Source organism: Folsomia candida, unplaced genomic scaffold (genome assembly GCF_002217175.1).
Source record: "Folsomia candida strain VU population unplaced genomic scaffold, ASM221717v1 Fcan01_Sc003, whole genome shotgun sequence".
Classification (NCBI taxonomy): Eukaryota; Metazoa; Arthropoda; class Collembola; order Entomobryomorpha; family Isotomidae; genus Folsomia; species Folsomia candida.
Window position 1 is genome coordinate 7,080,837 of NW_019091195.1, and position 27,997 is coordinate 7,108,833.

The 27,997-nt window shown below is 37.0% G+C and overlaps 4 protein-coding genes across 6 annotated transcripts; 1 reads left to right on the top strand and 3 right to left on the bottom strand.

Moving 5' to 3' along the window:
• The first annotated feature begins 4,964 nt into the window (after positions 1-4,964).
• On the top strand, positions 4,965-11,858 carry LOC110846172 (glycine dehydrogenase (decarboxylating), mitochondrial). Of its 2 annotated transcripts, XM_022092826.2 has the most exons (32): positions 4,976-5,287; positions 5,378-5,456; positions 5,987-6,055; positions 6,153-6,219; positions 6,296-6,423; positions 6,576-6,612; positions 6,682-6,841; positions 6,963-7,028; positions 7,106-7,198; positions 7,271-7,295; positions 7,370-7,448; positions 7,537-7,591; positions 7,659-7,946; positions 8,027-8,300; positions 8,478-8,641; positions 9,097-9,116; positions 9,235-9,254; positions 9,330-9,349; positions 9,419-9,482; positions 9,553-9,665; positions 9,898-9,957; positions 10,025-10,061; positions 10,139-10,177; positions 10,298-10,363; positions 10,437-10,486; positions 10,568-10,711; positions 10,804-10,997; positions 11,074-11,101; positions 11,198-11,291; positions 11,356-11,422; positions 11,508-11,586; positions 11,666-11,858. In XM_022092826.2, the coding sequence occupies exons 1-32, from the start codon at positions 5,069-5,071 to the stop codon at positions 11,786-11,788; spliced, it is 3,021 nt and encodes a 1,006-aa protein (XP_021948518.1). In that variant the 5' UTR covers positions 4,976-5,068; the 3' UTR covers positions 11,789-11,858. The 2 variants fall into 2 exon arrangements, 1 of the variants encoding a protein (XP_021948518.1); XR_004834385.1 differs by lacking the exons at positions 11,074-11,101; positions 11,508-11,586; positions 11,666-11,858 and having other exon boundaries at positions 4,965-5,287; positions 11,356-11,391.
• A 756-nt stretch (positions 11,859-12,614) lies between these two features.
• On the bottom strand, positions 12,615-14,743 carry LOC118435087. Its single transcript, XM_035850275.1, has 3 exons — positions 14,592-14,743; positions 14,419-14,483; positions 12,615-14,308 (listed from the first exon to the last, which is right to left on the bottom strand). Exon 3 carries the CDS (start codon positions 14,294-14,296, stop codon positions 12,809-12,811), a length of 1,488 nt encoding a protein of 495 aa, XP_035706168.1. The 5' UTR covers positions 14,297-14,308; positions 14,419-14,483; positions 14,592-14,743; the 3' UTR covers positions 12,615-12,808.
• Positions 14,744-15,623: 880 nt separating this feature from the next.
• On the bottom strand, positions 15,624-18,787 carry LOC118434827. Its single transcript, XM_035849168.1, has 6 exons — positions 18,781-18,787; positions 18,293-18,511; positions 18,090-18,233; positions 17,816-18,021; positions 17,587-17,746; positions 15,624-17,505 (listed from the first exon to the last, which is right to left on the bottom strand). Exons 1-6 carry the CDS (start codon positions 18,785-18,787, stop codon positions 17,345-17,347), a joined length of 897 nt encoding a protein of 298 aa, XP_035705061.1. The 3' UTR covers positions 15,624-17,344.
• Positions 18,788-21,793: 3,006 nt separating this feature from the next.
• Positions 21,794-27,986, bottom strand: LOC110845445 (acetoacetyl-CoA synthetase). Of its 2 annotated transcripts, XM_022091858.2 has the most exons (14): positions 27,848-27,986; positions 26,081-26,173; positions 25,725-25,949; positions 24,857-24,968; positions 24,763-24,787; positions 24,509-24,583; positions 24,202-24,401; positions 23,973-24,117; positions 23,814-23,894; positions 23,390-23,451; positions 23,027-23,304; positions 22,563-22,931; positions 22,276-22,481; positions 21,813-22,188 (listed from the first exon to the last, which is right to left on the bottom strand). In XM_022091858.2, the coding sequence occupies exons 1-14, from the start codon at positions 27,855-27,857 to the stop codon at positions 22,048-22,050; spliced, it is 2,022 nt and encodes a 673-aa protein (XP_021947550.1). In that variant the 5' UTR covers positions 27,858-27,986; the 3' UTR covers positions 21,813-22,047. The 2 variants fall into 2 exon arrangements, with proteins under 2 accessions (XP_021947549.1, XP_021947550.1); XM_022091857.2 differs by lacking the exon at positions 27,848-27,986 and having other exon boundaries at positions 21,794-22,188; positions 26,081-26,371.
• Between the last annotated feature and the right edge of the window lie 11 nt (positions 27,987-27,997).

Below are 27,997 nucleotides of genomic sequence, written 5' to 3' on the forward strand. Positions count from 1 at the left end.
AAAATTGTAAGCCTTCGTGATGGGATGAATAAGATGTGTGTGCATATACACTAACCAACGTAAGGGATTTTAATGGCGTTCTTTTTCGATCTAGGGACAGACCTACAGATCATCAGCAGATCATCAGCATAGCATTGGCTTTATAGACATGTAAGCAATATGCTATTCCTTACACATGTTGCATATTTTATTTATCAATGCACCACATTTCTCAATAAAATTAAAAAGTTTGTGGAAAATGACAAAAGCATAGCAAAACAAGTGATTATTTCATCGTTATACATGTGTATACGCTGTAGGGGCACGAAAACGAAGTGGTATCAGGAAAGGCAAGAAATTGTGACTTGGCGTCAAGCTAATCTTACACTTAACACCATGAACCTGAACCCATTGGATACGGAGGTATATGCATAATAACGTATAGCATAATATGTAGCAGACAAAAGGGGTTTCGTGGTGTTGATGGGAGTTATGATACGAATAAGTAAATGGATATGAGTGAAAAAAATCTAATGGATTACGCAATCAGTTTTAAACATTTTGATAATTTTTAGACCAACACAAGTGTAATCATCGTGTGCAGTGATAGTCATCACCATATTTTGTAGAGCAGAGAACTGCAGTCGTGTGATGATAATCAACAACGCTATACCGACAGATTCAGATTCCTTGGTTGGCTGATTCGTTCACTAATCTGTGAGCGGACAACAATTAAATTAAATAAAGCGAGAAGCCCAAAGTTTCCTGTTTTAGCGGAAGACAGGAATAGAAATCATGAGGCTGAAATTTCACGCTGCATTATACTTGAGGTGTTGCACAATTTGCAGATTTTAAATAATTGGGAATAATTTTTAAGTAAATACAAAATTAAATAACTTTGTCCACGTTGTTTATGTTTATTTTCTCATTTCTACAAATGTGTTTCAATTTACGTATTTCGTATTAAATAAGTATTTTAAGCAATAAATCAACATCTTCTATAAACCAAGATGATTTGCAAAATTAACTTTTTTCAGCTTAGCAGCTTGCAGGTGTGTATAATACTTAAGTTGACGTATGTGGAAGGTGTCACTAAATACCTTCATAATTAATATAGTCGCACATACAAATACCACTGCAAAGCATGCATACTTACATACTGCATACTGTTTGTGTGGAATATGTACATATGTAACCACTTATTTTGGTACAATAATTAGAAATTTAGCAATGTCGCCACTTTTGCAATTTAGAACCGCCTTATTTACCACAAGATGAATATGAAATTAAGGAAATAGTTCACTGATTGCTACGTTTCATAAAATAAATTATTTCATGTTTGTGTATCCATTATAATGGCACCTAATACTTGAAACGAAATACTTGTGGTCTTTGCTACTTATTTGAGTTTTTTGTGATGTGTAGCATATGAATTCCTAAAATAATGAGGCGATAAGTAATTTTTGATTGATTTTCTTATATCTGCAACGTGCATTTCCCCAAAACTGAGTTTCATAATTTTTTTCTTCAAAGCCTATTCTTGGAACCTGAACCTATGTATTCGATTATATGCACCCTGGATCGAGAAATTTTGCATTTGTTAACTTATATGAGCAGGTATAGGCTTACGTGTACGAATACATAGAGATTGGCACGTGTAACTTTAAAGTGAATTAAAAAATATATGATTATGAGTTTCCAATTTTCATCACCATTGACTCAACTAGGTACATACTTTATTCCCGATATGTCAAACTAACGAAAACAAGGTATCCCAATTTGGTTCTATGATTCATACACACAAATTGCCTAAATTATTTACGGTTGTTGCAAGAATCTAATTAAGGGGAAGTATCACGAGAGGAGGATAACCATGAGTTTTGAGTATTTTCCCAGTCTCGTCCTTCCCCCTCGCTTTGCATAGTACATTGTATCGCCTATCTCGAAACTTCGCATCGGCCCTGTGGGGGGGGGGGGAGGAGTCAACATAAGTGTTAAGCATTCTCCAATTTTTTGCATTTTTTTCTTCGTCTGATGGTATTTTTTCAAATTTTTTGGTCGCCGCAAGGTTCTATTATGCCCCTTACCAGTCTACATAAGGTTACCTCACTTGACGGTCCTGGGGAATGTGATTGGCAATGTGTTTGCCAAGTTTGAGGTCAAAAGGTCACAAACTGCGGTCACCAGATTGCCAAAACGGGACCCTTCTTTTTTGATGGATTGTGCGGGATTCAGCCTGTCGACTCTGCGTGCGGGAATTTGAGACTGGGCGAGGTAAAGTTTCGTGATTCGTGACCGTCACTTGTATTTATCCTCCTCTCGTGACACTCGCCGTTAAGCTCGAGACATGTACTAAAATATATAGCGCGTCGCACAATCGTCACACCTGCAATAATCCAATTGATGGTTTTAATATCAGTTTTACTGATACTTACAATTCTTCCCTTCGCCTTAAATTGCGCTGAAAGTCTGTAGGTCAATACCAGATAGACTTTCGGTTCCGAGTGGCATGTCATGTCAAACCACTAGCTCGACCAAAGATGTGACAGAATGGCGACGGAATTTCAAGAAAAAATTTACCATATATTAAGTTGCATTGGCTGCACCCGAATTAGAGTCGCCAAAGACCAAAAGACTGGAAATTACACTAAATCCTACGTCTGGGGGTTTAGGGCCATAATATATTTTCTGTGCCATTTAAATTTTCTCGTCAAGGTTTGTTTCGTAATGCTTCTGTCTTTGGGATTTTTTGAGCCAGTGACAGAATTTTTTGACTGGATCGCTATTCTACTCTGGTTTTTCATTATTTTTATGATCTTAACCAGCGAGTGGCTCTTTTTCAAAATTTATCCATTCTTTGAAATATTATCTGCGGGCTGGAAAATTTACAACGATCTTTATGTCAAACTCAACAATGACCAAGATTTCAAAGACGGACTGAGGCAATCCGCAAAATCCAGAGTTTTTTTGCAAATGTATTTAGACCTAGATATTTACTTGACTATATAATGATTTCAATAAATCTTATTTACTTTCCGTCTAGATGGATAGCTTTGGTGGGATCTGCTGCCATGCTTTTCCAGTATTTGGCTGCCCCTAAATATTGTGTTTTTACATATTCCGCAATTAATATTGACACATTCTTTCTTTATATTTTGTTTGGAGCTCATGAACTGTTGTTCATTTTTCATGGGTGGCAATTCTATGGAGGAATAATTTATGTTAGCTCCAATCTCGGTGCTGAAATTCACCTCTGCCTGCGTTTTTTAAGAGAAGCATTGGTCACCTCAAGGACAACGAATCGAAGAGTAATTTATTCGGCAAGTGGATGTACACCTAATGAAATATCATTGATAAATGATGCAGAGATTTGGGATACTGATAGCTTGAGCCGCGACAGGAAGGCGTCATCGCTTCCGAAAATCAACTCAAGCCCATTGAATTCTATCATTACGGAGTATCGAAAATTGACGATATTTTCCGACCAACTTAACGACTATGCTTCCTATAATTTTCTAGTGATTCATGTTCTTGCATATTGTCAAATGATTTCCGACGTTTTCGTTATGATCCAGTTACTGCGAATGCCAGAAACAGATGTAGTTGGAATTATATTTTTCGCTGAAGATGCATTCGTAAGTAAATATGTAAATAAGCGAACAATGCGCAAAAACTGACAAATGTTTTGATTATTTTCATATTGTCAGGTTTGTATGTACATGTTGTTCAAGGTGTTCAAGTCAATGTCGTTTGTTTCTGCCGCAGCCGAAAGCTTTCTCCACGAGGTGCAAGTCAGCCTTCGAAGCAACAAGATGAACACAGTCGAACGGAAGTTGCTCAGACAGAAACTCAAGTCGTTGAGAGTCGTGTCGATGCGTATTGGACCTACGAACATAGGACCTGGAATGGTGGGTGGTGCAATGATGACCTTATTAAACTACTATGTGTGCGCAGCCATGTGGTAGTTATTAAGTGCTTATATGTATATACGTGTTACAATGTTTACTCATGATTAGAAATATACGAATGCGCAAATATTTTGGATGGAATTTTTCAATGAAAGATGCAAGCGAGTTGGGTGAGCTGCTTGTTTACTAAATAGTTCTTTAAACAGACATAAATTTTCCACTCAAGAATTGAGTTAACTGAAGCATATGCAGTTTTCTGGGTGTGGTACAATATACATAAACTGTCATGGTCAACTAAGTATGTTAGAAAGTATTATTTATTCAGAAAAATGTCAATATTGGAAATGATGTAAAATGTATGCAAAGTGGCAGTCGTAGCAAGTCAACAACTTCAAAACTGTTTTTCAATACGAAATGAAATTGAGAATCAATGTAACTCGGTGAAAAAGTATTATTTTGGTGGCCTGATCAAATATGAAACCTTCATTGTTTAATAAAAATGTGAATCACGTCATCTCAGTCAAGCCTCAATTTATTAATAATAAATCCACTATATGTCCGACATAATTTATACGAGAAGGCAAGAATGTGATGCAAGCGGGGTCTCATGAGTGGGTCAAAGGTCGCTAGATATTGTCTGATAATTAAGTTTACGCACATCCTCATAAAAGTGATGGTGAAAGAAAGTAGTGGAGTAAAGACTTTTGTAAATGTGTACAAGAAATGTGAACACGAGCCTAATAAATTTTATTATTTAGTAGACTAATCTCAATGCTCGAATGCAACCGTCCAGTTTGAGCATTGCTTGGGGGCTCCTTCCTTCGTGGTTAACTTTAATGGAGGAAGTTTCTTCCCCCTGAGAGCCCTGATATGCCATGAACCTGACTATGTATCTATGCAGCTCCGTCACTGAGTAAACTAATGGGGCATCTAATCTTCACTTCATCTACTAAATACCAAGCATATGTACATATACATATTCACATAAATTATACATTAACATTATGACTGGAATCAAGCAATAACGAATAAAATCCTAAATCAACTCATCCCAGTTTACTGATAAATGCACAATAAAAGTATAGCTTTAATGTGACTCGGGGTCTCGTCGTCTTGTGGAATCTCTGCTGGTCGGAGCATTTTTCTCTGCTGGACACATTTTCATATTTCCATTTTGCGACATGTTCACTCGAGCAGCCAAAAATTGCCTTCTCAAAGCGCATTACCAGAAGAAATTACTAGTATTAAGTCTTTCGAGACAACCACAATGTGCAGCATTTTCTACTTCTGTAGAAAAAAGGGGCAAGGGTTTGATACCCAAACGAGAAGAATTTGCTTCAAGGCATATTGGACCTCGAGAAAGCGATCGCGATCAAATGTTGGCATATTTAGGATTCAAGGTAATTATAATTGTTACTTTACCACTTGGATAAGATATTAAATTTCTGAATTTTTTTTTAATTTGTCTATTTCCGTAATTCTTCATCCAGACCTTAGATGATATGATACAACAGGCAGTTCCTGAAAATATTCGACTTAATAGAGATCTAGAATTGGAAGAATGTTACGGTAAGAGAAATAAATTGTTGATTATCCAATTGTAAATTTTATGTCGAAAATAGTGCTTAGTTTCCAAAATTAGTTTGTGCAATTCTGATTTGTTCAAAACATATTTAGTGCTTGTTTTGCCGTACATTTATAATGATAAGTTTGACCAGAAAGTTCAAGGCAAATTCATTCAGACAGATCAGACCTCACGTACATATGTCATATTTATTACTGCATAACATCCAAGTTATATGTAAGTATTGAGCAAAGATGTACGTACTACTCACTCTGCAGGAAGCCCATTAATTGCAACATACTCGTATGTATGACACCCACAACCGTCAAATGACCAAGTTCATCTGAGGTTAAAAATATAGGTAACTGATGGCACGTCTGTTTGTCCCAGATCGAGATGTCCCGTTGATAAAAATGCTAATGTACCAATGACTTTTTACTATTAAATGAAAATGAAAGTCCGAGAAATCGAATATTCTTTGATCTAAAAAAATCTTTACCAAAAATCTACAAATTAAGTAATTTTTTAAATACAGATGAACACGAATTGATTGAGAGGATTCGATCTATAGCCGAGAAAAACAAAATTTGGCGAAGTTTTCTGGGTAAGAACAACTAACGGTGTATTAGTTTTAATAGTATTAAAGAGTCCCCACTAACTGTTATTTTTTATTCTAATATTTTCTTATTGATTTTTTTAAGGAATGGGATATCACCACTGTGTTGTGCCTCATCCAATACTTCGAAATATGTTTGAGAATCCAGGATGGTAATGAGCCAGGAAAGATTTGCTATGTCAAGTTATGTGCTATGTAACATAATACATTTAATAATGCTGCATTTAGGACGACTCAATACACTCCATATCAACCAGAAATTGCCCAAGGACGATTGGAAGGCCTTTTGAATTATCAGACAATGGTGACGGACTTGACGGGACTTCCGGTAGCAAATGCATCACTTCTTGACGAAGGTACTCATTTCCGACGGCCCCTTAGTAGTAAAATAGTTAAAATTTGTAGTAATAAAATCGTGTCTACCACTACATTTTACCTTGCATGGGAATCACCCAGTCCAAATTTCGTACGAAATAAAACAAAACAATAAAAAATTTTCTTGATGAAGGAACTGCTGCTGCGGAAGCTCTAAGTTTATGCTACAGGTAAGAAAAGTGAACGAGTTATTTTGACACGATGATAAACTTATTTGAAGTATTTTCTGCGTGTGTTAGGCAAAACAAACGAAGGAAGATTTATTTGTCCGACAAACTTCACCCCCAAACTATCAGCGTGGTCGAGACTAGATGCAGTGCGTTAGGAATGGAAATATTTCTCGGAAACGTGAATAATTTTGACTTCAGTAATCGCGATGTTTCTGGTGTTCTTTTCCAGGTAAGTGCTTCAAACTAATAACTTAGCCCAATATGCAAGCAAGTTAGAGAAAGCTCGGTTTGGGTGCTAATGGCATCGTGCTCTGGCTCTGAAATGCAGATATTTTTTTTACCTTTTCCAGTATCCAGACACCGACGGCAATATCATGGATTTTACTGAGGTTGTTCACAAAGCTCATACAAATGGGGTACTACGACAAATATTAAAAATATGTGAATGAATTTACGGAATACGAAATATTCTAATTATGTACATATGTAATAGACTCTTGTTTGCTGTGCCACGGACCTGTTAGCTCTCACAATTTTACGACCACCAGGCGAATTCGATGTAGACATTGCTGTGGGCACGAGCCAGGTAGTTTAATTACATGTTAAAGGCCAAGAGATTAATAACATTGCAGATTTAATTATAAAATATTCTGTTAAGAGATTTGGAGTTCCTCTCGGATACGGTGAGACAAAACGTGTATTCCACGTTGTACAAATATTTTTTAGTAGCAACTTTTTTGCACATTTTATTTTGCAGGCGGACCTCATGCTGGATTCTTTGCCTGCAAAAGTTCTCTTATCCGTTTGATGCCAGGAAGAATGATCGGAGTGACCAGGTATGTTTCCCAAATGTGCTTGCTTAACATGGACAGGTAAAAAATTATAAATTGAAGGTAACGAGAACCTCCAAAATATTACTTGCAGAGATGCCAGCGGACAAAATGCCCTCCGTCTTGCCCTCCAAACCCGTGAACAACATGTATGTGCATAAAGATAAAATGTATTCAGGTAACTAGCTACTGACGAATATTTATTTTTTGAAATAGATTCGCCGTGACAAAGCAACAAGTAATATTTGCACTGCACAAGCGCTGTTGGCAAATATGGCTGCAATGTTCGCTGTGTATCACGGGCCAAATGGTTTAAAAAATATCGGAGTACGAGTTCACACTGCCGCATTAGTTCTGGCAAAAGGACTTCGAGATTCAGGAAATACGATAGAAAATCCATTCTTCTTTGACACCCTCCATATTAATCCCGTCATGGCCCAAACGGAAATTCGTCATCGAGCGAAACAACGTGAAATCAATCTTAGATATTTTTCGGATGGAACTGTAAGCAAAATCATGCTTATTTAATTTCTCTCTCATCAGCAGATTTAATAATCATGAATAATTAATGGATTATTAAACAGGTTGGAGTTGCTCTGGATGAAACTATTAATGAGAAAGATTTGGATGACTTACTATGGATTTTCGGAGGAAAAACCAACCTTGCTAAACTCACTAGTGAACATGATAATGCAGAAAATTTAGAAGGAAGTATTTTCAACTCGGAATTCAGACGAACGAGTCCGTATCTCACTCACCCAGTTTTCAATTCTCATCAATCAGAGACGAGGATTGTTCGCTACATGAAAACCTTGGAGAACAAAGATATTTCCCTAGTTCATTCCATGATACCTCTGGTTAGACAAACCTATACATATATTAACAACCCGAAAAAAAAATCTCATTAAAAATAATTTTTTGTTGTATTTTTTTAGGGGTAAGCGAAACAACAAACTTGCGCCTTTGACCCCATCAAATAGCTCAATTAAATTTTTGAAAATGATTATTAGTGACATATTCATGTATTATTTTTTAGATCATGTACCATGAAATTGAATAGTACAACAGAAATGATGCCCTGTTCATTCCGTCATTTTACTGATATTCACCCTTTTGTCCCATTGGACCAGGCCTTAGGATACACAGAGCTATTTGAACAATTGGAAAAAGATTTGTGTGAAATCACTGGCTATGACAAGGTAATAACAATATATAAATTAAAAGATATTAGACTAAGAGTTAATATTTTAGACTTCAGCAAGTCTCTGTCGTTTTGGTTCATCACGAATTTTTTCGTTTAGCCGTTTTGCCCTTAGCTTACTCCTGATTATAGGATGACATATTTCCAAGCACATTTTGAATTAATGTAAAGTTATGATCTTAAAATCTGGAGGTATTTATGCGACAATGAGTTTCTAAACTGCACGAAGGAAATCCCTGTGAGTGTATGTATGAACGGGATGTGCTATTTTGCAGATAAGATGCGAAAGGTCTTGTTTTATTAATTGTTAATTGAGATATGATGTAAGTAAACACGGTGGTGAGCCAAGTTTTAACACGATTATAACTATTTACCACATTTGAGTGCGAAATTAATTGAGAGAAAATGAGATTGACGAATTTAAGTATTTGGGGTTTCTTGTTTTATCTACAGATCTCATTTCAACCAAACAGGTTAGTTGTTCTTTCAGTCTTTTATGCGTTAGAAAAGTACAGATTCAGATAAATTGATAAATACATGTACGCTATGAGTTTGCCATTTAAAACAATATATATTTGATAATTTGACCAGTGGTGCTCAAGGAGAATACGGTAACTTTAATTTTAAATTTAACTATAATTGAACCAATTACAAACTTAATTAAACTGGTAAAATGGTGTTTACAGCCGGTCTCCGAGCTATAAAGGTATTATTCTTTACACATATATTACAATCCATTTGTTAGTAATGCGGTCTAAAATTATGATTTGATCAGTCGTATCTAGAAGCCAAGGGCGAAGGTCATCGAAACGTATGCTTAATTCCAGTATCAGCTCACGGTAAGGGTATAATTTGACTTTTAACGCGATAATTTGACTTGCTACTTATTAAAAAAACTCTTTTTGTTAGGAACGAATCCTGCGTCCGCACAAATGGCTGGTATGAAAGTGGAGGTTATTAATGTTAAGCGTGACGGATCTATCGACATTAAGCATCTTCAAGCCAAAGTTGAAAAATACAAGGTAAAATGACGCAATTTTGAATTTGCAATAGGATATTCACATTGACGTATGACACTCCTTTCACCCCTTGGTTACATGCGTTGTAACGGTTTATTTTTAATAAATATGTTCTTCCAAATCAGACATGGTGGACACAGAAGTCTATGAAAATCTTTTAAAAAAACTTGTATTTATCAAGTTTCATTTCAACCCCACGCAAAAAACTGATATGTATTCTAAAATAATGTTACAGGATGAACTCGCATGTCTCATGATTACGTATCCTTCTACCAATGGAGTTTTTGAAGACACTGTAAGATTTGCAATCATATTCCCTGCTCAATTATTATTACACCAATAACGTTAAACATTTTTTGAAGGTGGCCGAGGTGTGTCAAATGATCCACGATGCTGGAGGTTTGTTCGTTTAATCCAGTTTTCGGTGTTAATTTTCACGGAGTATCATAATCATGATGACATTTTCTTTTGAGCAGCACAAGTATATTTAGATGGTGCAAACATGAATGCGCAAGGTAGGTATAGACAACAAATAGATGTGGTAGCCAAGACTTGGCCACGCTCTGGAAAATACGTATTATAATTTATCAAACGTTTAAAATAAGCCGAATACTATTTGTAAATGCTTAATTTAGTGGGGATATGCAGACCTGGAGATTATGGTTCTGACGTGTCTCATTTGAACCTCCACAAAACATTTTGTAAGTTTCTTTCTGCTACTTCAGACAATAAGTTTTGACCTTAAAAACTCAACCAATATTCGACTTTCCCTAGGCATTCCTCATGGTGGAGGTGGTCCAGGAATGGGACCGATCGGAGTGAAAGTATGTATTTAGCCCTGTTTTTATGCTACTCACATTGACGGGAATAGTGACATTAATTTCTCATTAATATTTGGAATGAAGGCTCATCTTGCTCCATTTCTTCCATCGCATCCTGTCGTCAATCCCCTGGCATCCATGGGTAAACTGTCAAAGTCTTTCGGAGTCGTGAGTGCTGCGCCCTTTGGCTCATCGGCTATTTTGCCAATTTCATGGGCTTATATTAAAGTAGGTTCCTAGTTACTTTCTCATTTCATGTGTTCGTTTAACTCTCGTGCATAATGTCACTAAAAACAAAAATGATGTATGAACGTATTTAGATGATGGGAGCAAAGGGACTGAAACGTGCAACTCAAGTGGCCATCCTCAATGCGAATTACATGTCGAAACGCTTGGATAATCATTACAAAACATTGCATAAGGGAACTAATGGACTTGTTGCTCACGAATTTATCATCGATGTCAAACCATTTAAGCTAACAGCGAACATTGAACCAGTTGACATTGCTAAGCGGTAAGAAAAGATTAAATAAGATGAGGTAAAGATGAGATTGAACTATTATATAATCAATCATTCTCAAATATTGAAGCTTGATGGACTTTGGATTCCACGCTCCGGTAAATTAAGTATTCATGGGGATACTCTACTTACATATGTTGATATCTGTATCATCTGAATGTTATTTTATTTGTTAAATTTATTTGTTAAAATAGACAATGAGTTGGCCTGTCCCTGGGTCTTTGATGATTGAACCAACAGAGTCTGAGGACAAGGGAGAACTGGATAGATTTTGTGATGCTTTGATCTGTAAGACTATGAACTACATAAAAATAACTTGGGATAGTAGACTTATCAAAATGTGTCCGTCTAGATATTCGCCAAGAAATTGCTGAAATTGAGGAAGGACGCATGGACATTGGAGTCAACCCAATTCGAATGTATGTTGAAATACTTTTCTATTTTCGACTAGCATTTCCAATGCAAATCACTATTTTATAAATTACTAAAAACATGCCTAAATAGGTCACCACACACGCAAGTCCAAGTTATGGGATCTGACTGGAACCGCCCGTATAGCAGGGAAATTGCTGCATTTCCAGCCGTGGGTGAAAATTATTTTTATCCGAAAGCTAGCTGAAAGCAGATTATGTAATATTTTCTACTTGTTCTGACATTTTTAGCCATTTGTGAGACCAGACACGAAGATTTGGCCTACAGTTCAAAGATTAGACGACTCTTATGGAGATCAAAATTTGATTTGCACGTGTCCTCCGTTGGAGTCATACCAAAAATATGGAGGCTAAAACCTAGGACTAATGAAATCACTGCTACTAAAGTTGATTAATAAATACATTTCTATTATTTTTTGCTCAAGTGTTAATAATGTTTAACTCATTTCTCATTGCCTAAACCCCTAATCATTAATCCAGGATTCCACGATTTGTTCATATTTTTGCTCAATAACGAAACGAATCCAGAATTAATTAGTCATATGACCTCCATTATATTATCGGGCAATGCATACATAGATATATGTACACGCACGACGACGTAGATACGACGACCTTAAGTGACGATAGTAAAAAAGAACTTACAGTGAACTTCTGTATTAAAATAGCGCTGCTGCCAAGGCGTGACTCTAACTCCACTAGGAAAATACCGCACCCAAACCGGGTGTGGCTCGTCGAAATTTTTATGAACCTTCAAATGGCCCACCAGGCCTCGGAATATGCAAAACTTTATTCACGAAAGTGCCTCCAGAATTTTGGCCAAACCATACCCTTAGGATTTCGCTGTGCTTTGGTACGAAAAAGTAAGTTTAAGTCATTGTAACACGCAAGTTCCATTAGTGCGAGTTCGTGTGGATGGAAATTTTGATTAGTATAAGTGTTCCATTAGTACAAGCGTAATGCGACTTTTTTTTCATGCAACTTGTTTGGTTTTATGAATTTTAATTTTTAATTTTGAGGACCCCACACTTTTAGAAAAAATGTTACCCTTTTGAAAAGTGCGATTACTTTTCAAAAGGGTAACATTTTTTCTAAAAGTGCACCACCACCCGACACCTCCTGGTGCCGCCTCATTTAATATTAGGGGTACAAATTAATTGATTATGTACACACCTGAAAATTTGAAATATTGATCATTTAATTATAATAGGGGTAGAATTTAATTGATTACATAGACACCCTGAAAATTTGAAACATTGATTATTTAATTATAATAGGGGTAGAATTTAATATATTACCAACACACCCTCCTGAAATTTGAAACATTGATTACTAAAACCTTTCACATTTATCTTACTACTAAAATCAGTTCTTCTATTCATCGTCTTCATCTATTGGTCCCTCTGTGAAATCCAAAATCTCTTCTTGTGTCGACTGGTCATTTTGTGGTGTATGGGTAGCGTCATCTTCTTTATTGTCGACTTGCCCATGTTCTTCTTCTTGGGTTTGATCATCTTGGTCATTTTGCAGGGGTTGGTCTCCTTCTTGGGTTTCTTCTGGTTTATTTGGCTGGGTGTCATCTTGATCACTCTGATTTTGCTGTCCTTCGTTGCCACGATCTTGTTGGTTAGGTTCATTCATTCCTTCCTGTCCGTCTCCAGCTACGAGATATCTGTCGATGTCGACCATGATCCTGGCGTACGCTTGGGGGTACCTATCAGACAAAGACACAAACTTAAGCAGGTCAGACTCAGGTAGCTTACATTGCTGAATTTCCTCGTTGGATAACATGGACTTCCCGTATTCTTCGAAATCCAGACGAATCGCAGACAGCACTTCATACTGCTCCTTGGTCGTCACAGCTTTCTGATGAAATTCTCTGGCATGATTATCCTTTACCATCGTGTCCACTTTCGTTCGTTGCGCCACGAACGACTCCCGTTTTTTAAAGAGATTGTCAGCTTTGGATATCAGTGGATGATCGTCAACTTTTCCGGTACAGGTAGATTTCATCATCCTATCCAAACATGATTTGGCATCAAGGGCTGTCTCCTGAGCTAATGGGAACGCCATTCCTGAAATTTGTAAACTGTCAAAATCTATTAGTACGCGGTAAGATCTTTGCTGCCCTCCGTCAATCTCCCCAACAAATTTATTCGACATTTGGACAATCTTGGCATATGTTTGTCTCGCCTGTTCCACTTCAGCATAAATGTGTAAACTTTGCTGTTTAGCATTATACAAATAGTGGACAAGAAAGCAAAATAAGGGTAGAAATTCTGGGAATGTTAATGGGGCTTTATGTATTTGTGAAAAGCGAGCATATTTTTTTGCCAGGTTGCTCAAACTACGAGATCCATCAAACTTTTTACGCTGGACAAAGAAGGGAAGTTGAGAATTATACAAAGCTTCCTTCCATACACCAAGATTGTCTATTTCGAATAGATTTATGCCCTTAGATCCATCGTTCTTTTCTATGAAAACAACGATGGCCTCTAAGACGCATTGAAATTCTTGTGCACTATTAAATTTATAAAGCCAACTTCCCTTGTTGTTTTCTTTTGCAGGAGCAACAAATCGGTCCAGATGCCTAACCAACGTCTCAATTTTCAATCCGATTGATTGACGCCCTCCTGCTCCCTGGCCAACCAAAATCCGGGGTGGCAGGATTGTAGACGCCATCGACGCAGACGTTGATGGGAGGTTAACCGCTGGTGACCTCTCTGCAGCAGGGGGAGTGACCGGAATTTCTTCGGCTGATGACGAGTTGCTTTGTCCGTCGACATGAATCCTTTTCGCATCGAATTGGCTTGTGGTCCTGGTACTCGTTGTTGTCCTCTTGACTCCTCTCTTTCGAGCCATGATGATCTCGAACTATGTAACAAAACGAATAAATAAACAAGAAAAAATTAGTTCAGATTTCACACATGTATCACAAACGAACAAATGCTACGCAAATATATTAATTCTCCTCATGTCATTACCTTTTATGCTTCGAAAATCCAAGAATTTGCTGAGCAATCCGGCGTGGAAGAGAGCTCGAACTGGACTGGAAAGTGTTGCATAGCATAACAATTAGTGAAAAATTCAAACTTCTTTTCACACAGACCAAAATACACTTGAATATATATTTTAACACTCGAGACGAGAAATATACCTCCTCGGAACTTGGGGAGATTCACAATTCCTTCCGCGATCCGGCGTGGACGAGAGCTCCAAATCGACTGCTAAGAGTATCCTTTTCTCTCGTTTTATATACTAAAAGGGCCACCACCTTCGCCTACACCGTCGTGTACCAGTGGTATCCCATTGGTATACCGTGTGACGAATTTCAATTGGTGATGAAATCGAAACTACAATATCTAGCGACTTGGAAATTGAAATTCCATATTCAAGTCGACGAGACCTGTGTGAATTTTAATTTATTTTCTACTCGCCAATTGTTGGCGTTTCAATTTTATCACCAATTGAAATTCGTCACCTGGATCTACCTTTGGTATACCCGTGTTGACAAATTTCAATTGGTGATGAAATCGAAACGCCAATTCTCGGCGAGCTGAAAATTAAAATTCACATAGGGCTCGTCGACGATAACTTGGAATTTTAATTTCCAGGTCGCCAAGAATTGTAGTTTCGATTTCATTGCCAATTGAAATTCGTCACCTGGACCCGATCAACAAAAGCTATCACTTTTACGCAAAAGTCATACAGTTAAATTGCAGCAACTGATGGCCGGCAAAAATCCGTGAAAAGATACTAGATATTTAACGTAAAATAAACTGTCAATATTGCATAGAATTGACAGTCATATTCATGCAATTTAGCCTCAAGAATATTGCGTAGAAATAACCGTCAAATTAATGCAATTTATAGCATAGAATATTGCGCAAAAGAAACGAATAATTTGATGCAAAACTTGCAGTTAAACTCCATGCAATTACTGCAGTCAAATAACACGAATTATTAATTTTTATCAAAATCATTTATTTCATAACAAAAATTATATTGTTACATTATACAAGGGAATGCAAATGTTTTCATCTATTTTATCCGACGGGAGTAACCAACATTTCTTATCAATATCATTAATACCTATTATGGTTACGCTATTTGATAATTTGCTAACTTTAATTATTCCTAAAATTTTACTTTCACACGGACAAGTGAACAAGTTGTCCGAGTGTTTGAATTTTCTACAATTTATATGTTTTTTATCTTTACTTATACTACTTATAACAACTACTTTCCCATCCTTTAATATAAAACAATGATCCTTTCCGTTCGATTTTATAATACAGTGTCTATTTAAATTCACAGGGGACTGGTACTTATGATTTTCTCTCTCAGCAGTGCGATTCACAGTTTGCTCAAAAGGTATATAGTGAGCTCGTAGCGAGCGCTTTATTACTTGCATATTATTTTCGAAATCGAAAGCACTAAAAGAATCTAACGGGCCATGCTTTAAAGCGTCATCACTAATATGTATAAGAGAATGCATATTATATGATAAGAACTCTTCTTCATATAAATTGGAAACATTTTTAACAAACTTCAATAAAAGCTGTCGTGCATAATCGTTCCAATTATTTGCTTGCGCAAGAATCGTGACTGCTACGCAAAGATTTAAAAAATGTGTATACTTTTTCGGCGACAATAATCCTTTTAAAGCGACGGGTCCTGTATAAAGAAGAAAAGTTCTAAACTCTGTCGCTTTCCACATATCTAACTCTTTTACTGACCTCGGCTTACGACAAAATTCTTTAGGGCAACTATGCGAAAATAATACTAATTTACTTGATAAAGTTGAAATATCACGAGAAGATAATTTAAATGGCAATGGACCTTTTACCCAACTTCTTAATAGTTTTCTAACCACACCTAAGCAAATGAGGTGCATGTAGTCAAGAGGAACCGAAGAAATCATCAAAATTTTAAGCTCCGTAAACGGGGAAATGCCTACATGGTGGTGTTTATCTTTTTGAACATAAAAATCTTGATCTGTCCTAAGTGGACTATCGAATGTTCTGAAAATTACACGTCCCTTCCAGAAACCTGGATCTATACATTTCTCGCATCCATTGTATGCATTATGACTTTTACATTGCTTTAAAAAACTCCTGGCTGGCGCATCAGCTATTATTTTTGAAACCTTACAAAATATTTTCAAATTATTGTAACTAATCCCAACTCGCAAACTTTTTAACTCTGCTATCAAATCCATCAAGTATTCGTCAATACTTTCTGGTTTTGTCTTGCCATAAAATAAACCCACGACAAATACGCCGTACGTACTTTCTTCACACTTTGCTTGAATTGGCCAAAACTGGTTACTGTTACTCTTAGAAATGGGCAATCCATCAAAACTAAATATAAGGTTTAATTTAATTTCGCTACCAGAAGCAAGAATACAATTGGAATCTATTTGCCGTTTTATATTTTGAATAACATCAAAGTGTGCATATTGACCCTGACCGATAGTTTTCATAGAGTATTTAATTGAGTTTTTAAGCAATGTCCTACTATCCAATGGAAGAAATCTAAATTCTTGATAAAAGTTAAATATGCGTAGAAGATCGTTTAAAGCTACTCCCGTTATGTTATGTCGAAGCGACCAGTCCCTCAAGTCCCGTGTTAAATCTAAAATATTCCTATTATTTTCTACTACACCATTGTGGCTTAGTGAATCGGAAACTAATGGCTCGTCACTATTATGGATAACATTACTGCTTCTATCATTATTGCTAATATTACTACCTGAATCGCTATCCTCAACGACAGAATCACATATATCTAAATTTACAAGATTATTACTAATAGCAGGTATGTTTTTTGCACGAGTGAGATTCTCTCTAACCCGTTTTGCAATTATTCGCCTAATGTTTCTCGGTGATTTTCCATCTCGATCCATGATTATGATGCAATTCCCGAGGGAGCGTCGTCGTTGCACCTACTTTTTGAAGAACGAAACCAATTCATTGCTGCAGTTTGAATTATATCATCGGTGGGAATACGGCCGCTGGGATTTTTGGGATCGGGAACGGACTCAACTGTAAAGACGCTTCGCACGGTTTCTAAAATTTGCAATCCAATTAAACATTAAATAGAGACCAACAATTAGAAAATTTTCTTCATTTTAGAATATATTTTAGCACCTTTTACGACTTCCAATAGTTTTAGGTTTTTCATCGATGTCTTGTTTCCTTTACCCGTAAAATTAATTCGCCTGCCAAATTCATTCGTAAATAATTTTTTCAAGATTTTTCTAGTGCTCGCCTCGATCTGTGTCGCAGTTGAAAATGCCAAATATTCAACCTAGTATCAAATATAAGAAAAAACATTAAAGTTTAATTATGCATGTAAAATATCTCGATTAAATCGTACCAGTAATTCGCGATTTGAATCCACCTCGAGCCAAGATTCAAACTCCGCCAGTGCTACCTCGTTGTCGAGGGGTAATTTTGGAATGGCACTGAAATTGGGAGCCTTCCTACCATCCGGCCTTTGTTTCACATTAATCAGTAAAGCCTTAATGTCTTTAATGTCTTCAGCCTGCTTTTCCAACAAAGTTAGCACACTTTGCGTTGTCCCTGCAACGTGATTACAAAGCGTTAACATAATACATCAATTTTAATAAAATTATTTTGCTTGTACTAACTTGAAATCAACAGCCGTAAATCATTTAACTCCTGCGAATTTACAACAACAAAAGAGGTGTCTCCAGTTTCACCTTGATTTCCTACTTCTAGATTGCTTTGCTCTTCAGTTTCGGGAATTATTTCAGGAATGCTCAATGGTTGGTCTAAAAAGCATCACCATAATGATTAGTATAAAATATTTGTGGCAGTATTATAAGCCTACCCAGCTCCAAATTATCCAGAAGTGAGCCAGACGGAGGACTGTTTTTGTTCGCGTCGCTATCCTCCTCATCGGATGAAGACGTTATATCCCCTCGTGTGCTGCTGGGCTGAATATCGGGAATTATCTTCTTGCTCCTTAATCTGCTTTCTGGTTCTGTTTCACTTTCCAAGTTGGAAGTGTCCTCGGCTACTTGAAGTTTTTTTGTCGCAACTTCATAATCTTATCAAATTTCTAATACTTGGCCCAGAGTTTGGTGGCCAGAGACAAACTTTCTCTGCGGGGATAACCCAGTGACTTAGAACAAGCTCCACAGGCACTGAATTGTATTTATCAGGGGGGAATTCAATTATGTAATATTTTTTGGCAACATTGAGACAACAGATAAATTAACAGGGAATTTACGAGACTGCGAGGGTGGGAGAGAAAAGGAAATACCACGCTTCTCTTAGATTCAAACTCTCGCGCGTTGCCTGTCTCTTCGCACCCACCATTCATTGCGTATAAATTGCATGATTTTAACGCCTCATGTAATGTGGGTATTGACGAGATATTGGTGCGGTATTTTTACGCAATATCTCAGCACGTTTGGGTGCAATAATTTTTCAACCATAGGTTACAGTTTTTTAATGCAAATTTAGCGTGTCTCACGGTGCACACCAAACTTAGCACAAAATTTATGCAATAATCACGCAAGATTATTTGACACTTTATCAATCTATAAGGTTACGACAAATGGCCGAGTTACAAAATAAATTTTCATTTTTAGAAACCTACAGTGCAGACTCCATATAGCCCGAGTCAGGGACAGAGTCTCGTATTGACCGACATAATACACAAACTCCGTGTTTTGGATAGTTTAATGTATGTTAGATTTTTTATTATTTGGCATCAAATCCCTAAACAACTTGAACTTCCAAAGCTGTGTGTGCTATCCAGAAGTGGTTTTTATCCCCCATTCCAAATTTCAGATAGCACCTTTTAAAAACGGTATGGGTCAGCCTCCAGGGTCACTCTGGTTGCACTTTGCTCACTTTTTCCTTCAAATTCTTTCGTAGGAAGCCATTAAGTATCACCATGCCGGATTTCATGTTTTTAAAGCAATTTCTAAAAATCGGTATGGGTCACCCCACAGGGTCGCTCCAGATAAAAATTTTACCAATTTCATATCATATTCCTACATTAAGACCCATTTGCAACCTCTCTACCAAATTTCAGCTCGATATGATGATTTTGAAAAATCCGTATGGGTCACCCTATGGGGTCCCTCAAATTGAAAATGTTTCCAACCTGAAGTAATTTTTATCTATTAGGAACCATTAGCAACCTCTGTACCAAATTTCAGCCTTCTACGACAATTTTGAAATTTTGGTGCATAATACCCCACCCACTCCTATGACCCCCACGGGTCAACCACTGGACCGATTTCACCCATCTTCGAACTCCTTTCCTAACTTTGTCCAATATGCATATGGTAAAAATTTCAAGTCAATCGGTTCAGCCGTTTTAGCTCTATCGTGCCGGACAGACAGACAGACAGACAGACGGACGGACGGACATGACGGTTCCATAAGCCCTGACTCGGGCTAAAAACTAAAAATTGTTGAAAATATGTCATTGGTTACAGTTTTGGAAATGTAATTTTTAGTCAAAGTGCTTATGGAACCGTCATGTCCGTCTGTCTGTCCGTCCGATCATTTTACGATAACTTTCGTTAAACTCGGCCTAGCGACTTTAAATTTGGTATACATGTAGTATGTGACAAATGAGGAGTTAAGTTTGAAGATGGGCGAAATCGATTAAGTGGTTGACCGGTGGTGGTCATCTGGGTGGGTGGAGTATTTCAAAATCCTCGTTGAAAGCTGTAAATTGGCATTGAGATTGCTAATGGTGTCTAATTGAAGAATATGAATTTAAATTGGGAAAATTTTCGACTGGAGAGACCCGATACCATACCGATTTTTGTAAATTATCCATCGAGCTGAAATTAGTGCAGAGATTGTTAATGGCCCCTGATGAAAGAATATGAATTGAAATTGGTAACATTTTTATGTGGAGGGACCTTTAAGGGGGTGACCCATATCGATTTTCAAAAATTGTATTAAACAGATGAAATTCGCTCTAGACACTCGTAGAAGACTGAAATTTGGCACGAGTGGGGGTAGACCAGATTGAAAAATATGAAATATTAAGATTTTTTCCACAGAGATTTAACAAGGTGACCCACGCTGCTTTTTATACTGGTAGAATAAAAATAAAATTCGGTATCATGGGTAAGGGCACATCAGACTAAAGGATATGAATAATGTTCATATTCATTGAATATGAATATTTTTGTGGGCCCAGCCCAGAAGACTGAGACCGGTACTGGTTTTAAAATTGGTCAAGGAGCTGAAATTTTGCATGCTGGATTGTGGGAACATTTTTGCCGATTACGAATAGTAGTTGGTGCAGGTCGTCTGACTAAAATTTAGAAGCTGACACTGACCCTGACTCGGGCTAAATAAACGCTGCACACTGGGATTTCAAATTTAATTTTCGAAATAGTACCCTCGAGATTTTGATCTTAAAAAATCAAGCTAAAAATTACGATGATTTCATCTTAACGAATTAAATCTCTATGTTTGCCCATTCAAAAGTTATTAAAGGTCAAAGTCGTTGGTACACACGACCATGGGACGTGTACCAACGATTTAAAAAATAATTATTTTATTTGTAACTCCACCATTTGTCGCAACCGTTAAAAGACACAAGAGTTACCTAGATACTAAATGTCAAGCAATCGTGATAATCACGCCTTTTTTTGTTTGTTAAAAATTTTCACCATGGATGCGTTACTTTGACGCAAAAGTAATAATTTTTGTTGATCGGGGATCTACCTTTGGTATACCCGTGTTGACGAATTTCAATTGGTGATGAAATCGAAACTACAATATCTAGCGACTTGGAAATTGAAATTCCATATTCAAGTCGACGAGACCTGTGTGATTTTTAATTTTCAAGTCGTTTGATAATGCAGTTTCGATTTCGCTGCCAATTGAAATTCGTCACACGGTATACCAATGGGATACATCTGGGGACATTAACATGGTAGGATATGGGAGGAATTTATATAACATAGGGATACGATGGGGACATCGAATAACCGGGGGGACCTTGTCCCTCTGTCCCCACGCTTCCGCGCCCACTGCTTAACTCCTTCAACAGAAGCATTATTCATTTACACAAATTGAATATAAAGTCATTAAAAATCCGTGAAAATCTCATGCTAATTTTATAAATGTATTATACTATTCTCATTCTGTAAAAAGATCAGTGGTATTGGATAAACCTCTATTCATTAATCCAGGATTCCACGATTTGTTCATATTTTTGCTCAATACCGAAACGAATCCAGAATTAATTAGTCATAATAGCTTTATTCTGTAGGTTGTCAACTTGAAATTTACGTTGGATTCAATTTTCTAGCATCTTAAATAGATACGATAACATGAACAAAATAAATTCCGATTCTGCCAATTTATTAAAATAGACCCAATAACTGCACAATATTTTCCATGTGACGTTAACATGGGTGTATTTATTATATATAAAATATTGATCTCACATAAACGAAAGGAGAAACAGTAACCGATCATTGTTATCATATCGAATATATATGTAGACTCTTCTCAAAGTATTATGTTTTAGAAAATACACACCTTCACATTATATTTATGAATTACATATGTATGTATGCGCTCTTATGATGATGGAGATTACGAATAAGTCTGCAGAACTGGAATGTTGCGATACAGGTCCAAACATTTTGGGTTCGCTAGGGCGCCCACGTTCTTCACTTCTTCTCCTTCGATAATGTTTCGAACAGCAATCTCAACCTTCTTCCCACTTATCGTGTACTATATTCCAAAGGAAGTAACATTATATTGGTGTGTGTCATATATTTTTCCTTACACAGATTACATGGCAAATAAACTTAATCTTACAGGGATATCTGAAATTGGGAGTATCACGGCAGGCACATGTCGAGGACTGAGTTGTTCTCGAATGACCAGTTTAATTCTGTTCACCAGGTCATCAGAAAATGCTATGTTGGGCAATAGTCTTAAAAATAAGACAACCCTTTCGTCAGTTCCTGCCTCGTTCCTTTGAGCCACACACACGCTGTCGGAAACCTCAATAAAGTGCTCAACTAAAATGCAAATTCATATCGGGGTTGTTAGATCAAGACGAATATTAACATTCATGTCATATTTCTGACAAATGCCCTTACCAATTTGATAAATCTCAGCACTTCCGAATCGGACACCATTGGGATTCAGTGTCGCGTCACTTCGTCCTAACATGACAATTCCTTTGGTTTGTGGATTTATCATAATAAAATCCCCATGAGCCCAAATTCCAGTGTGCTTTGCGAAATATGCTTTTTTGTACAGCAATCCGTCCGTGTCATTGTGAAATTTGGTCGGCATTGAAGGGAACGGAGTCCTCACAACCAGTTCACCGCGTTCCCCTATCACACTTTCTCCTTCGTCATCCACGCAGTCTAAATCACATCCCAAGTGGTAGGATTGAATTTCTCCTCGATACACTGGCAACATTGGATTTTGTCCCATAAAGCAACCAATGCAGTCAGTTCCTCCTAAAATAATCATAGTTTAAGCTATAAAATGAGATTTCACAAAGAATTCTATTCACACTAATACATATTTATTCTACTGTCACATTTTAAAATACCTGAAATTGATCCAACTAAAACGTCATGCTTGACATATTCATAAATAAAGTCAAACGATTGAGGCTTTAAGGGTGATCCTGTGGAAAGGATCATTTTCAAGGATGTTTTGTTCTTATTCAGCTCCTTTTTTAACGCCTCCACATCTTCTCCATCAAGTTTAATACATTTTCGTGCCACTTCTTCTTGTACGGCCAACCATTTTGCACTTGTTCCAAATATTGTGATTTTGAATTCATCAATTAGACTCCAGAGAGCTTTTGAAGGTGCACCATCGTACCTAAAGGAAATCAGAGCTTGAGGTTGGATATTATTTTATTTATATCGATTAGCACTGATTCATTTTATCATTTAGTCAAACTTACAGTATGACCGTACATCCAGTTATCAACGAAGATATCAACCATTGGTACATCATCCATCCGACCTAAAATTTATCAAGACCACGTACACGTTTAATAAGTGACAAAAAAGAGGTAGATTAAAACACCGATTTTCTCATATACAAAAAATAATATGTGACAACTATTACGAGAGTCGCAAGGTTGCGACACATTTTATTACGCCGATGTTACATTACTGCTTAGAAAATACTTGTTGGGAATTTTCCTTGTGCGTTATCAACATCACAACTGGCAAAATGTTTTTCTACTATGGATTTATTGTTGCATGTATGTACATATATTATTATTGTTATGATGCAAGACAAACGAAAACCGGATCGATATTAATCGCAGTGCTGTTACGCAATCGTTGTAGAAATAAATGTGTGAAGTTTCCAGCACTTACCGTGGTGTAATAAAAGATTACGTCGGTTTTCTTGAGATTTGACTGCAGGAGGTGCTCTTCGGCATGTTTCATTAAAGTTCCCTGCGTAAAATTTCGAATAATAACAAATGATCGATATCAATTTGCGTGGAAAGATTATATATTAATTTGCATACGTACCCCAACAGAATGTACCATACATTTTGGTTTTCCTGTCGTGCCAGAGCTGTACATGATAAATAATGGATGGTTAAAAGGCACTTGTTCGTAGACAAGTCGCGTTTTCAATGAACGGAAATTGTTCAAGAATTCGGAAGCCCACGTCCTAGTGATTTGATTAAAGATTCTTAATAAACTGTATCCATTTAACCGAATATTTACCAGCTAAAGTTTTATGATGTTTGGGTACCATTTGGATTTGGGAATGTCAATCGCCCCTGCTTCCTGTCCCTGGATGAAAGGAATGACGACAATTTTCTCAAGGGAAGGTAGGTCGGATACCAGTTGGTGCAATTTCTTGGACATGGAATGCACCTTGCCATTGTAGAAAACTGCATTGACGGATATCAAAATTTTTGGCTCTGTCTGCTTAAATCGCTCAACAATCCCCTATAAAAAATGTTCATAAAAAACGAAACGAATATGAAAACAAACAAAAAACCAAGTGACGCATATGCATGTATCTAAATACATATAAATACACGTAAAACGCATACCGTAACCCCATAGTCAGGAGAGGTTGATGTCCAAGTTGCCCCCAAAGCTGAAGTTGCCAGCAATGCGATGAGAGTCTACATAAATTATTACATGTTGTGAGAAATACTAATGATGATAGTCCAACTAGTGCAACATCAAGAAAGGTAAATCCCGCATTGGTCGATAATAGATTGTATACACTGATTTATCTAATTTTCAAGGTGACTTAGCGTTGTATATACGAACTAGTGCGCAAAGGGGAAATACGACTCACCTCTGGAGCATTGGGCAATATTCCACTGTAACATGATTAAATAGAAATATTATGTAGTCCATACAAATAATGTTTTCTAGTTAGCTTTTCCTACCATACGACATCATCCTTTCCCACGCCCGCATTTCGTAATGCTGCCGCCCATACCGCAACCTCTGTCCTTAGCTCTCCGTACGTCAACTTTGTTGGTTCTGGATGTCCTTCTCCTGGAAAAGAAATGTTGCAATTTCCGGAGGTAAGAATTAATGGGTTCTTCCCAGGTGAAGAAAAATCATTTCATGACGATGACCACACCACCCGTCAGTCTTAGATATTAATAGATAACTTTTGCCATCAATTCCCCGAGTCAAGGATATTATCCAGCGTAAAGTAGATCCATGCTGTTCAACCATATCTCTGCTTATCACCAAGTCGTGATGATCATGTTCTCTGTAACTGGATTTCACTCATGTTCGACCATTATGCAACGATGAGTGCATGTACATGCTTATATGACGTGACCTGTGACATAATGCTCTGATGGATCCTAGGTCTTTCATTTCGATTTTCATTTACATAAGTGCCTTTAGCATTACACGTGTTACCGCGATTCGACATATGAATTTTAAAGTTAAATGCATATGCACGTAGTTAAAAGTTTTAACTGATGTAAAGTTTAAAGGAAGTTACTGTCAATTTTTTTTAAGAAAACCAGTTCTTAAAATCATGATTTAGTGTCGATTTAGATAAATAAAATAACAAAAAATGTGACGAAAGTGTCGTAATCAGGATTTGCCCAGGATAACTGTCTCAATTCAATATGAAGGATCTACAAATACCTGCGTATGCATGTGTGTAGTCGTTACAATGGAACGCGTTTGTGACTTAATTTAATGAATACCGTGAATGAATCAACGACAAAACAAACATAGAGGTCAAATGTAAGTGGGAATGCTAATCACAAGAATCTATGTCTCATTTACCTTTATAAAAAATCGCAATGTCATCATGTTGTCCCTTCTCCAGTAAATTTTCAGCGTAATTAAGCTTTGTTCCGACAAACCACTTTGGAATGCTGTCAATTCGGATGCTCTCATCAATAACGGAAGTAAACGGCTCGCTGTGGATGATCTCAGCAAGGTCCCAGACTTCATTCCAAAATGCAGAGGGTTCCGCTACCGACCACTTGTGCAGATCAGCGTATGTTACTAAAAGCAAGAAAAGAAAGTCATTTCCGGGTTTTAGCGGTAAAAGGAGAAAACTACCGCCTGTTGATGCTTGGTAGTTGGTACATAGCAGAGTTGTGTATTTATTTGCAGACTATAAATAAAATATTTACCAAGTTTAGTCCCAAATTTCTCGTTGACTTTTCGTCTCAATGCGTCCAGCCTAAGGGAACTCAGAGTTTCTGGATTTGGTGTCCACAAAGGAGCTTGAGCAATGGAACCCATTTTAATATGTAAGACTTGTTATCCTGCTGATTCTCACGAGCTACTTTGCTAAAATGTTTGCGCAGAGGCTGGTTAAATTGAACTCGTAGCAAATTATTTTAGCAAAAGTCGATTTGTCGATCGATAACAATGAAGACAATGCTATTTGTATCAGCTTGAGCCTCCTGACAGCAACTGAGCTTGAATCAGCAAATTGCATGCACATTATATATTTTAAGAACTGATAGAACCGTCGTCCTGGCTGGTATCTCAACTCGCATAAACCGTACTCCTCCTGCGTGAAAGAGTGACGTGAAGAACGGGTTGCTCCTCTCGAGTCGAGTTAAATATCCACCATAAAATAATGCCAGTTTATATGTGAGACACAAGCGAACATATTTTTTGCAAAGGGCAAATATTACTACTTACTTACTACTAGTTGCATAAAGCCAAAGGAAAAGAAATCCGAGTCCTCTCATGTTAAGATCGAACGACGTGTATGCAATAGTGGACGGAGAGTTGGAGGATCATGCCACCAAATGATTTTAATGCAGCAGCCAATTGATGAGAGAATTGCGAATCGAGGCATGCATGGAGAAGAATCTTTTTGCAAAATTTTTTAAGCTTAACACGTGATATCAGATTTCGTTGAGTTTTTTAATTCGTCTCTTACAATGTACACGCAATCTAAGAAAAGTATGTTAATAATATTAAGTTAATATCACTATATCAGTCTTAGGATTAGTGATGACATTAAATGATACATGAAATGTGTCAGCATTTTTGTGCACGTCGATGCATATGTAATTTGACATTTGGATAGCCAAAAATGAATTGATCTTTTTCGTCTTTGAGTTGAAAACTCTCGATGAAGGAATGGGTGGGCACATGATTTGTCCACCATCGAAAAAGCCGGAAGTAGAAATTTACAATTGCAATTGTGTCATCACACACGCTGTCTCAACATTGGTGTGGGTGACAGATAGTGTTTCTGCTCTTGCTGAACCTTTCTAAACGCCTCTGCAGCTCGCATAAATGCACATCCATATCTAGCGATGCCCATTTAGGATTTTTACCTGTCCAATCAGTGCAAATGTGTTAAAAACGTTTAATCTAAGACAAATATACTGTTGCTGATCTGTATAATCTCCATTCAATGCATGCTTTGTACATATGATGAACGAGTCCTATGTATGATTCTAACATTTGAAAATCTTTAATGGCATCATTATTATGTGAATCTTTCTGTGTGTACGACAACGTCTGGTTAATCATAATGTGTGTTCAACGTTCTTACGAGTTGTCTTGTTAAAACTGTACAACTCTGCATAAGGGATACAAACAGAGCTTTGTAAACAGTAAATGAAAACGACATTGAGTCAAGCAAGCTGGAAGACCACACTTTATCCATCTCTTTCAACACATCCACTCCAGTTTCTTTGAAGATAAACTATAACCTCTGTTGCAAGTATTACTACATAAACCAGAGTCTGCATACATATGTCCTTCATTTAAAAAATACGAAGCAATTATTACCAATTTACGCAAACAGTTTAAGGAGTTAATGTGAACATGGTATCCATATGTCCATACGTGTACGCAGCGCAGATACATTGGTACATTCTAGGCTTATTGTGTCACATAACAAAAAAGGTTTTAAAAAATTATGGACTTACGAGATTCCATCCTGTCTACCGCAAGTGTGGAGTGTGTAAAACTCCAGCAGAGCTTATAACTAGTTGTCTCATCTAGTTGTGTCTAATATAGTGCTAATATAGTGAATTTCTTCACGTTGACAAACTTTTGTTCCTTTCTCCAGGAAACTT